We start from the raw sequence: 12,684 nt of genomic DNA, 5'->3' as shown, positions 1-12,684 counted from the left end.
ACACTGTGGAACTGTTTTTATGCCCAAATGGCAAATAGAACACCACATGATACAGTATGTGTGACCAGATTAATAAACAACAAATAAATAATAAATAATGCCAGAAATATATATGACATGTCAGGATGGAAGGAGCAACAAACAACAGCAAGATCCACGTAGAGTTTCATGTGACATAATGATGTGAACATGCCCAATAACCTTCAGATCTCTTCACTTTGTGTGTGACTTTATGTTTTAGGTGTTGCAGGTGTTACCCTACCTCTGCATCTGATGTGGTTGTCCGGGTAATGCTGGGCTGGACACTGGGAAATACATTTCCCATGATGCAAGGCGGTCCCCGGCACACAGCTCATGCACTTGGGGTTGTCAGGGAAACAGGAGGCACAGGACGAATCACAGGCTGTGAACCGCAGCAGGTAAATGTTAAAGGCTTCTGGTTGGAATGATAAAATGCTTTTCAACAGTAGAGTCTGTGAGATGAACTTTGTGGAAGTTAGTCCAACTCTTTGTTTCAGTTGTTATAATTGAGTGTGTGTGTGTGTGTGTGTGTGTGTGTGTGTGTGTGTGTTTAGCATTCCATATTGACATGCACACATGCTCGAACAGATCTTTGCTTCCATCTAGACAGACTAAAATCAGTAAAAGGTATTTCTACAGCATGCTGGAGGGGACAAAAAAGGAAACTTATCAAATGTAACACAGGAAGGAGAAAGACGAGAAGTTAAAGACCCTTCAGCTCTCTCCAGATGTTGACATTTTAAACCACACACTGGCAAGTTCTAATGGATTTGACCTTTTTCCATAAAGTTCCCCGAGTTTTGACATTTTCTACAAGAGGGCTCCGTGCTGAGTGCTTTAACTCCTCCATGTGAGCTGGAGGAAAAGAGGAGTCCCCCCCCCCCCCCCCCCCCCGCCTCAGCCCCTCCAGGTGGTTCTAACCAAAGAAAGAGTTAAGCTATGTGCTGCTAAGTTCACCATCGCCCTGAGGGAGACCTATTCTTACTCCTCTTCATCTTACCACTCAAAAATAGAAACCATCCATATTCATACGGAATCTCTTTATTCAAAGAGCTTCTGAATCCTCATTAGTGCAAGAGAGAGCTGCTAATTATTGTTTCTTTTCAAATTGTTTGTTTGCTAACTCTGGCTACTGCTGACTTATCATTTTGGCACCACGTGTTGGCAAGAAGCTCCACAGGGATGTAAAAACAAACAAACCTTCACCTCCAGTTCCCCGCTAACAATAAAGATCTTATTGTCTCAGAAGATGTTTCCTGTTTACGGCACACTGCATCGCCACATTCTGTGACATCTAATTTGTCTCTTTAAATATCAGCTTTCACTCCTCATGAGGTGAAGCTGCACAGCCAACACATTTCAGATGGATAACTGCAGCTTCGTAAGTTGCTTTCTCCTCTGAAACGTTTTCAGAATTTAGAAAAACAAATGATATATATATATATTGAATATTCTGTGATTGTGCATCACTTTTTCTCTCTTCATAAATATCTACCCTGACATAAGGTTTTAGAATTCAAATACATTCTTTGTTGTTTGGTGCTCTGTTTTTCCTGTTTTTGTGGATAATAGCCAAAGAAACAAAATGCAGTCATATTAAGATCTTTTCAGAGAGTCCTATTACTGCACACTCAGCAGCAGAAAATAGACCAGAACGCAATACAGGTTTTGTTTTCTATAATATGTCTTAATGTCCATTTCTTGTAATTCTGGGAAACAGAACATTAGTAATTCAAGTAGACTATTCAGGTTAAAGGGGGTTCAACAAAAAAGTAAAAAAAACAAGTAAAACAATGTTTATCCTTAAATCAAGGTGGTTTTGTCATTAATTCACATGTTAACCACACTTTGGATGTACCTGAGTGTGTGTGTTGGGTCTAAGTTAATGATCCTGGTCTTAGACTGGTTTGAGCTCCAGCTCCAGTTATGGAGTAATAGTCAAGGGGAACAGCAGAGGTTCTCCTTGTATTCCTAAAACCTTAATATCGACAAGGACGCAGTGCAGCATGGACATGTGTGGACTTTACCGTAGCAGACTCCTTCTTGACTGTAGAAACCAGCGCCACAGTCAGGGACACATCCCCCCTCTTTGAGCAAGGCAGCCGGGTCTGAACACGACACGCAGTCCTGCTGGTCCGGCCCACGGCACTCTGAGCATGACTCATGACAGCCTGGTGGAAAGAACAGAAACACTTTTACTGAAGTATCTATTTACTGAATATGTGTTGATGTGTTAGCCCACTGACTACACATCACATATACTTTATGTTCTGTTATCGCCGCAGTACGGAAATCATTACACTGTACATGGTGCGTAATACATGTGATGTGTGACTTGGTTGTAAAACTAGCGTTTCTAAATTAAAACTCCATTAAAACACAACAACAACATGGCTGACATACTCTTTAAAACTAAAAGCTCGGTTTGAAAAAAGATGCCGCACACCTTAATACCTTAATGCACTTTGCGCATTAGGGAATCTTTTAAGGTTGTAAAAGAACACTAAAACCAAAAGAGATAATCAGGATCATACCGCAAGTCAATTACAAACTACAGGATACTGATTGTGTGTGTGTGTGTGTGTGTGTGTGTGTGTGTGTGTGTGTGTGTGTGTGTGTGTGTGTGTGTGTGTGTGTGTGGTCTCCATGGATGCCATTACCAGTGGTATTTTACGAGTGCTGGTAACACGAACAACACTGACAACCGAGTTGAGCTATCTGGGGAGTCCACGTAAAAATTTAACGTGTGTCTGTGTGAGTGTGTGTGTGTGTGTGTGTGTGTGTGTGTGTGTGTGTGTGTGTGAGCGAGAGAGACAAAGAGAGACGGAAACAAACCTGGAACAAGAGACACACAATCTCATAATTCCAGTAAATTAATCTTGCTTCGTTTTTGATGAAATGTGAGTGAGGCTTATGTGTGTACTTCTACGTGTCTTTGTGTCTTCACACACCTGCACACTCATCTGTCTGAATGTGTGTATGTGAACAAATAGAAGCTCCAAAAACCTATTTCAACACCAACTGGTATGATTACACATGATTTCCCAGCGGCCCACAGACTGAAGCCAGATGCCACAGCAAACGCTACAACAACAAAAAACACACACAAAAAAGGAGACAAAACCAAACTATAAGGAAAACACAGGAGTGCTGTGGAAACTCTGGCTCTGATACAGATCACATTGGCAGTGACACCACTGTTTACTTCACAACGTACACCAGATTTCTGATGCACATTCACAAGCTGGTGCTGACTCGCTCCAAGAATCACATATGCATTAAGAGGGGGTCCACGCTCAATAACTGGGCAAACCAAAAAAGGGTTCCTTGGGATCGCCTTCACAAAGAGTTCACGTAGCTGACAATATCTATACGAACATCTTCCTGATCTTTTTTCACATGATCCTAGAAGCTGTCCCCATTACCATCTCCTCCAAAGACTCTTCTGGAGTGGCTGCAGTCTTGAAACCCTTTTTCTTTTTAGGATTTTGAAGTTGTTTGGATGAATCAGCCTTTTCTAATGATAACCCGCTCCCATCAGATGGTTAGAAGAAGTTGGGCGACTTGTAGGGATCCTAATCTGTTGCTATTTGCTCTGTAATGCCACTGATTGTGGATCAAAAAGATTCCTTGAAGCCCTGTTAACCTTTTTAGCTTAAAACAGAAAAAAGGCCTTCAGGTTTTGTGAGCAGTTCATTGGATTTCTTTCATTTCTGATGCTTGTTCTCCACACGAATGTGCATCTTCCTTTCAGATACAAAGTGGTTACATCCAGTATAAAACACTTTCTACTCGCTTTCTTTCCTTTCTTTTCCTGATTGGCCATTAGTTAGAAAACACTTGCATACAGCACCTCTGGCTACTGTAGTTTGCAGTATCCAAACCAAAGTGCAAAAGTTAAAACTGTACGATAACAATAACACAACGATTACTACCTTCAGTTGAGTTTGGCTGCACTGAAATGTGCTATAAAGTAAAGACCAACAAAGTCACTTTATCCAAACATGTCTATTGGTTCCCTTTGAATCTCCTCAAGTCTTTAGTTTTCACAGAGTGGAATATTCTGCTTAATGTGCTGGACAGAGATATGCAGGTGAAAACAGGTAGAGAGAATGAGGTCAAAGGTTAAGAAGTGAAAAGTCAGAGGTCACGAAAGGCTGAGGAGGAGAAGTGAGGAGGTTTCTGAAAGTATAAGAAGTGAGCAAAACACATCAAGGCGAGGGGCTTTTCACCCGAGGAGAGTATAATTAATTTAATCAGTGCCATTTAAGAAATGCTGATGGAAATCTCACTCAATTAATGGGAGAAGCCAGAAGTTCTCCAAATATGTTATCGTAAAAGTTGTTGGAAAGCAGCTTGAGATAAATCTACTGATGCCTGCTGCTCTTTGATTCAGATTTTCCGCAGGTAACAACATTCATATCTTCTCTCTCTCCTCTCTGCAACTTTCTCTTTATCATCTTGAAAACACACATTACCTGCCAGGAACTCAACATACTTTTTCTGTTTAATCAAACATACCTCACCCTGTTCGCGCATATGGACTCAGAGCATCAGGCTCTTCCTGCCTCTCAGACAGTTAAGCAGGTAATTTACATTCTTGGCTCTGTTTGGAGAGTTATTTCCTCCCGTTGCCTCTATACTGCCGCACAACAAATCAGTTCATTTCCTGAGCGAAGTGTTTCCAGGCAACGTTTTCAAATCCAGGTAGCTCATTAAAGTTATATCATATTGAAAGGAGAAGCCGTTTATTGCAATGATCTGCCACCCGTTCACACATATGGACTCAAACACTATAGATGGCTGCCATTCATTGTGAATGGAGCCTAAAATAACATCCTGGCGCCGCTCCCCTGCCATTCAAGACTCCGAAATCTCCCCGCAACCTGGAGACATTTCTTTTGATTCCCTCAGGAAACAGAGAGGATTTTCGTATCCGCTGTCATAATCAGCCTTACTGCAGATTGTTTTTTAATGCAAATCAAAATCCATTAAGGGTTCGAAATTTGTAAACACGTATTATTATCAAAATAACCAACGGAGAGGACTGTGCAGCCTCGGAAGACTGCACGTGCTGTCCTACCTTCTTCGTGAGACCGTTTAATTTGGGTTTGTTTATCTAACCCACACAGATTGTGGTTCTTTTCTCCGTAATATTTTGCAGCATTTTCTCGTGTTAATGCAGCGAGTTAAGAATCACCACATCTCCTCCCAATTTCCATCCCTGCAACGTATTCAGCTCCAGCTAAGGGCTACATACAAGGTGCCTAAAAGGCTGTGTGGAAAATGGAGATTTGTATTATAAAATGCATTGTAACTCCAAGTGTGTTCACTCTGCATATGGTGTATTGTGCATGCCAGATACAGTGTTCATTATTGTGCAAAATAAAATTCTCTCTATAGAATCGTTACTTTTCACCCTGGACTCCAACACCGTCCATCTCTCATTCACTCGCAACTTTCCTTTTCTTTTCTCTTCACATTGGGTGGATCTTTTCTATCAGCACGGGATTTAAATCACTGACAGTAAGTAGGTGATTTAAAGGACCACACTCACCAGTTTTGCATGTTTTAGTCCATTAACTACAAATCATGTACATTCTTTATCACAGAGGATTACTTTTAGTTTTTAGATTTTCTATCTTCTAAACAGCCACTGGTTTCAGCTCATGTCCGAATGATAGGAAAATAAACTTTAGGAGACTTGAAAAATGCTTCTTGAGATTATTATTACATTACAGTGAATATATCTTACTTTATTTTAAAAGGGAAAGAATAAGTAAACATGGACACTGTGAAAATAATTATGAGATGGCCATTTCTTGTAGAAAAAGAACTTGAAGCCACCAAAAGTTATCAGAAAGGCTCCGTGCAACTTTAGTGCAACGCGACAAAAACATACTGCAACATGGTCAAAATGAAAGGCAAGTGCAGCAAATGTTCTCTGTGATTGATTACCTATCTCAGGCAGAGTTCAAGTCTCTGCAAGTACATTTTCATATTGCACTGACATGCATGCAAACTAGCAACTGCCTGGGAGGTGGAAAATCAATCTAAAATTCTAGATGAAGCTCTGAAATATGGATGGCAGTAAAGTATGCACGATTTGTAGTTAGAAGCTAGAAGTTCCTTTCAATTACAAAGCTCGAAAATGAACGACAAAATCACAGGACATCTTACAGAAGAGTGACGTTTCTTGTTCATTTCTGTGAGAAAAGTTGCCCGTCAAGGTTGGAACCAATCCTCCAAAGTGACGGGTGGATTGACAACAGGTGAAATAGTCGCCTGGCCCACTTTTCAATTTTTATGCTCCTCAGCTTTTCCTATTTCCTTGCCATCATCTCCCTGTCTATCCTCTCTCCTCCTCTCTCTCTCTCCCTCTCTCTCTCCTCCTCTCTCTCTCTCCCTCTCTCTCTCCTCCTCTCTCTCTCTCCTCCTCTCTCTCTCTCCCTCTCTCTCTCCTCCTCTCTCTCTCTCCCTCTCTCCCTCTCTTTTCCCATGATGCTCTTTTCTCTGTCTCAGGCTCTTTCTTGCCTCAGCCTTCTGGCCTCCTTCGAGTTTCACATTGGATTTCTTGTCATCTCTGTTTCTCTGTGTGTGTGTGTGTGTGTGTGTGTGTGTGTTTCTTCTTCTTCTTCTTCTTCTTCTTCTTCTTCTTCTCCTTCTCAGTGTGCCGAAGATCCAGGGAGGGTCTGTGTATTTACTCTGGCATCTGCATCACGCATTAATCTATACATTTTTCCACTGCAAAAATGTATAAACAAAAACATCTTTTGATCAAATAACCACTGTCCCTTTCAGCAAGAGATGTGCTCGAAATGTATAAACTCTTCTTCTTGCAAATGCAGCAAAAAGACAAAACTACACCTATAAGCATTCTGCACAAGATGGGACATGGTCTATATGACCGGGTCAGTCCACATACACACATACTCTAAACGTGGTCATGGCTAACAGGGGGATTACACGTCCTTTACCTTGCCCCTTGCAGGAAAGCAATTTATTTTTCGGTGCAGCCCAAAGCGCAAAGTTATCAGTAAATGTAATCCTAGCAGGCCAGTTGCCAAAAACCTCCTCTAAAGCCTACTCTGCATAAACCAGGGAGGGTTGAGATGAATGCACAGTCACACGGTGCAGCGGATAATCTTCGCTCTCTGTCCCTCTGGGACGGGCGGGGACACACGATTACTGCGCTGCCGTGGTTCGCCGCCCCCCCAAACTCGAGTAATAAAACGAGATGGGATGAGAGATCCAGCAATTACAGAGAAAGCAGCTTTGTGAAGAGGAAAAAAATAAAATAAATCTAAAGAAAATAAAACAGAAGCTTTTTCTGAAAATCCCCATTATTGAAATGGAATCGGAAACAGTTTTTTTTTCTGTTATTCTGATACCTGGTCACTGAGAGCATCTCTTTTTTCTTATTTGAGCAGCTGTAATCCTCAACTAAAAATACAATATTGGCCAAAAAACACAGCCAGCTGGCACACTGTTCCTTTCAGCTGAACTGCAGAATTAGCTCAGCAAGAATGCAGGCGAAAAATCTGGTCTTCAACAATGACTCTATGAGTAGGTCCACGCTGAGGGACACATTTTATACCACTGTGTCAAGTTGTTTTTTGAAAAAAAAAAACATGGGCAGGGTGCCAGTGAAATTGTACTGTTGTCATGTTGCCTCTGCACCCGACCTGCCACGTTCACAATGAAACTGAAATGTAAAACTCAGGTAATTGGGTGATACAGTCAAGCCAGTATCGAATACATCTCTCCCGGCTTTCTTGAGACTTCACAAAAGCAGTCTCATCTCAGAGCCGTGAAAATCAAACAAAAACAGCTATCAATGCCGAGGTTTTCTAGTTCAGAGAAGAAATAGAATACGGCCCTCGCTCAAAAGCCTTTATTTTGTCCTCAGGTGAAGCGTGAATGAGAGGTCATGATAGCAGCAGTGAAGTCTTCATGACTTTGCATCAAACAGCAGCATTTATTTTCAGAGATGTTCTGAGTAAAAATAGTGTTGACAGAAGAAGGATGCTCTCATATAATCTCGCAGAACAAAAGAGACTTTATCAATGAAACACATTTACACTTTAAACAGATGTTTGTCAGCATTAAAAGCTCTGCAAACTACATCAAAAGGCTTAATGCAAGTTAGTATACTCGCTACTAACTCCTTTTAAAATTCCCCCAGTGCAACCAAAGTTCAGCCTAGTTGAGTTTTAAGACCACATTTATGACCACATGTATGGTTCTATATTATCTACCTCCCACAGGACTCCTTACGCTGTTATCTGCTCCCTTAAAACTGTCCATTACATGGTCCTGTCGTATCTGATCAAGACCTCATTTGGGTTCAAAGTAAAATGTAAAGTATGATAACAAGTCCTTTGGGAGACAGAAATCCCAGTTTGTTTTTTGAACTACTGAATAGTATAGATGTGCGTGTGTCACACATGTTTCTAAATAGCATAACTAGTGTGTGTTTAAAAATCAAGAGGCATTAACAAAAACCCCACCGAGGCCTGTGGGGACACACAAGGCTCTGGGTGGTCCTGGTCCTCTGCCAAGAAAACGCTGCTATCGGCGTTAATGTCTCCAGCACCTTCCAAACGCCTCATACACTCATTAAGGTTGTCAGCGCCCCCCTCCCCCATAAACAAACGCTGGAATAGCAGTTCACTCAGGGTGTATCCACCCTAATAGCCTCCACCTAAACACCTACTGATTTGCAGTCAAAGTGATTTCTGCTCTTGAGAGACTGCTTGTGGAAAGGAAACAAGGAGGTTTTGGTCTCGTTAAAGCCAGTTGGAGGTTAAAGGAAAGGGTCTGCTGACTAGTTAGCGGAGACGCACGATGAATTTGGCTCGTGTTAAACCTGGACGGATGAATGCATGACAGGAGACTTGTTGCACAGCTCCCACTGCATTCATTTGCTTTCATTGTGCAACATTTGAGAATGAAATATCTGCAGCATTAATGCAGAGTACACGTTGGATTAATGCATGAGGGGGGAATTCTACAATGGATGCCGCCTGTGTATATGGCACCAAAGCGGGACGGAGGCAGCATAAATGTATGAAGTGGGATTTCCACAATGGATTTGTACAATAGCCAGCACTGTATTCAGTACATAAAGCTGGCTGGATGGAGAGAACTGGCTGTGTACCCTATTTAAGGCCGTCCAAGGAGCTGGTGCACTGGGAGGTCTGGAATTCCAATTCTCCTGACAATATTCATTAAGGTGTGAAATTGAGCTGCAGAGCTGGACTGTAATCACAATGTGGTTACTCTCTGCTCTCTCCGCCCCCCCCCCCCCCCCCTCCCTTTCTCTTTCTATTCCTACCCATCATCCCCAAGAGTCACAGCAGGTCTTCCCCACTCGATGGAGGCACTCAGCCAAACTGTTCAAAGTATATTAGCATGTCCACTGGGGTTTAGCTCACTGAGCCATGGCTTTATTTATTGGACCAGGCTTTGGAGCGCTGGGAGACCTTTGAGGTAGACTGGTTGAGTAACAGTCAATGTAGACAGCCCTCGTTGTGCGTTTACTCTGCATTAGCATTGTGTACAATGGGATCTAGCCTCCCTTCTTGCTTTTATCCAGCGTGAAGACTGCAGAGAGTCTTGGTGTCGTTGTAAGCTACAGTTTTTAAATTCTGTCCAGAACAAGTTTACTTCTCCTGTGACTGCACAATATCAGCCAGTTAATGGCCCGATTCGACAGACGTACGGCTTCGTGAACACAAATGACCTCCTGTGACAATTTAAACTCTGTCTGTGACCAGTTTACATTTCTATTAATCATTTCATAACGTTTATGCATGTTTCATCCTTTTGTTTAAAATTGGTTTACATTCTTTTAGGCCTTTGTTAGCTCCACATGCCACATGCCTATATGACGTTCCCAACTCTCTCCACGCAGGTGTTTGACCAACCAGTAGGAGTTGACAACAGCGTGATCGCTCAACAGCTTCCTGCAAATACAGCCAATTGTTTTCTCTGGTTTTGCTACTAACAATAGTACCCAGTGCTTTGCAGTGGTGGATGAATGCTTTACTCCTGTGTCACTCGTGCATCCCCTGATTTTTTTAACCTTCACTTGTTTTTCACAATTTAGAAAATATGCAAGATGTGCTTCAAACATAGCTTGAAATGAAATAATGAAAATAACAATAAAACTAAAAACTCTGAAAAAGCCAAATTAAGACTCCGCGATTTTCAAGTCAATTTAATTTTCAATTCCAAAATCAATTTTCAAGAGCTAATTAGTTTTCATAATGTTCTGTGCTGACACCATGAAGGTAAGAGAGAGGAGAGGGACAATATAGATTTGTTATACTGGCAGAAATGTGACTTATTCTTGACAGATATTTGAAGCACTCTCTGTACCCGCGTTAAAAGACAGAAAACTTCACTAACTTTTCCAAACAATCCTGCCGGGGAAATTGAGCCAAAGTGCAGCAACATTTCAGAAAGCTGCAATAAAAAACAAGAATTCTTCAATGCGTACAATACGTGAGCACATTTGGTTGCTGCTGTGCCTCCAAACACAACTTTCTTTGGCTTTTTCTTAGTCAGCAAAGCCACAATACTGAAGCAATAATACTTGGACCCCAGAGAGAGCTCTCTCCTTCCTCACTTCGTAAAATATTTAGTCGGAACATCCACTCAAAGTTATTCTGAACCAATCCGCTGGAAACAAGTCACACAGAGTTTATCACAGGCACCCAAAACACAGTGATGCACAAATTGTGGAGTCCCACTCTTAAACTGCTTGTTTGCCGAACTGTGGAAACACTTTCTCCCCCACTGCCCAGAGGTTGATGTAAACCCGGTCGACAGAAAGATATCAGGGGTCTGATTTTGAGTGAAGAAAAAGACATTTGTTAAGTGTGGAATTAGATAAAAGAAGTAGAGAGAATGAAAACATTTGGAGACTCAAAGCATAGAAAAATAAAGAGAAAGGACAAGAAAAGGACAGCAGGAAAGATAAAAGACATTTTATGAGAGGAGGTGAAACTGCAGAAACAAGCTTAGCCATCTGTCTCAATGCACATCAGCCAGTTTGGTCCCTATTTGGTGCCATGATGGAGGTCTTTGGATAACCGACTCAATGTAATACGACAACCACGTCATCGTCAAAAAGACAACTTTGCAAGTAACTGAATAGATCATATTTAGTTTTTTATTTATAATTAAGATTAAGCGTGACAATTGAAACTGTCTAACTGACAAGAGTCATCTGAATTAATCTCAAGACAAATGAACACATTCGAACACGCGACTAACACTCAACTAGCTAGGCTTCCAGTACTAATAGCACCATCTTGACATCCAGAGGGCACATGAAGTCACATGACATCTCGTGATACTCACTGCGACAGTGTGTGCGGTCGTGTTGGTAGGAACTGGGAGGACAGGAAGCCAGGCACTGGCCGCTATCAGCGCTCAGCAGGGGCAGCTGGGAGCCACAGGACTGGCAGTCCCACTGGCTGGAACAGGTGGCACAGGATGACTGGCAGGCTGTGGGGGAGAAGAGGGGGAGAGGGGAAGAGTCTGACTGTCACTCACTTCAAATATTCATTTTCTCTTCCTATCTGAGCCTTCTTCATGGTTACAGGGCTGCCTGTCGTAGCTTAGCTGCTCGTAGTGGAAGGCAAAGAAACACATCATCAAACGCTCACATTCAAACACAAGTGAACCCAAAGTATATTTCAACCCAACATGTTGAAAAAATATCAAAATAGAAGGGATTAAAAACACGCAAATCAACTAATTGCTATGCAAATATTCTCAAGAGCAAATTTCTCTCCTGGGACCAGAAAGATTTCGTCACGGCAGGTCAAGGCTGCATCCCACATAAGATGGGACTAATTTTCTTCAACTTAGTTGCCTCTGTCCACACACAAGGTCTGTCTAATGTGTGTATTCTAGGCTTCCTGATGAAGTCACGACTTTTTCGGCTTGCAGATGGAGTGGAGGCAGGTAACGGTGGGTGGCAGCAAAACACAGATGCTGCGTCTTCACTGCTATAAATAAAATTAGAAGAAGCAGAAGCAGATTCTGCATCTTAACTGTATCACAAACACCAACTCCGAGTTATGAAAGTTAGAACTTTTTGTCATTTAAAAAATCTGATTATATCTGATTTGTCTGCACCTACGTATGCGGCCCAAAGTGCCGTTAGAAACAAAACACAAGAGTAAATAAAGTTTTCATTGATTTAATCATTTCACAGTTATCTGAAACCCACAAAATGTATGAAAAAGTTCCAAGACTAAGGTGGAAAGAACATCGCTCTAAAACGGAGAGCAGCGAAGATAGTTGTGCAGATTAGATTTTGTTTTTTTAAAGAAAGCGATGTACCTCACACTTCATCCAAATATTCTGATTAAACATAGCGGATATGCTGCTAAAGATCTTTCACTTTGGCGACTAGGTTTCCTGTTTGGTGCAATGTAATCTACTTATAGACATCTCCATAAACACAATAATGAAGCCAATGCATATAGAACAGGGGAGAAAATGCAGCAAGGAGACTTCAGATGTTCTTTAATGAGAAATCTCAAGATTACAGAATAAAAAGCAACTAAATCCCCTTTAAACCCCCCAGCCACCCACTCAGACAGAGATAGGAGGAGGAAAGAAGAAGAGAGGAGAGGAGGTGGA

General features: G+C 41.7%; 1 protein-coding gene across 1 annotated transcript in view; it reads right to left on the bottom strand.

Moving 5' to 3' along the window:
- fras1 (Fraser extracellular matrix complex subunit 1) overlaps positions 1–12,684 on the bottom strand; it is a 198,159-nt gene that overhangs the window by 95,844 nt on the left and 89,631 nt on the right. The window contains exons 13-15 of the mRNA XM_070904152.1: positions 11,392–11,538; positions 2,049–2,192; positions 263–403 (exon numbers count right to left, since the gene is read on the bottom strand). Of these exons, the coding sequence (XP_070760253.1) occupies positions 263–403; positions 2,049–2,192; positions 11,392–11,538 (432 nt within the window). The remainder of the gene's footprint in view (positions 1–262; positions 404–2,048; positions 2,193–11,391; positions 11,539–12,684) is intronic.

The sequence above is a fragment of the Enoplosus armatus genome, chromosome 4 (genome assembly GCF_043641665.1).
Source record: "Enoplosus armatus isolate fEnoArm2 chromosome 4, fEnoArm2.hap1, whole genome shotgun sequence".
Lineage (NCBI taxonomy): Eukaryota > Metazoa > Chordata > Actinopteri > Centrarchiformes > Enoplosidae > Enoplosus > Enoplosus armatus.
The sequence above is the reverse complement of the archived record's forward strand: the minus strand, read 5'-3'. Positions and strand labels throughout refer to the sequence as shown.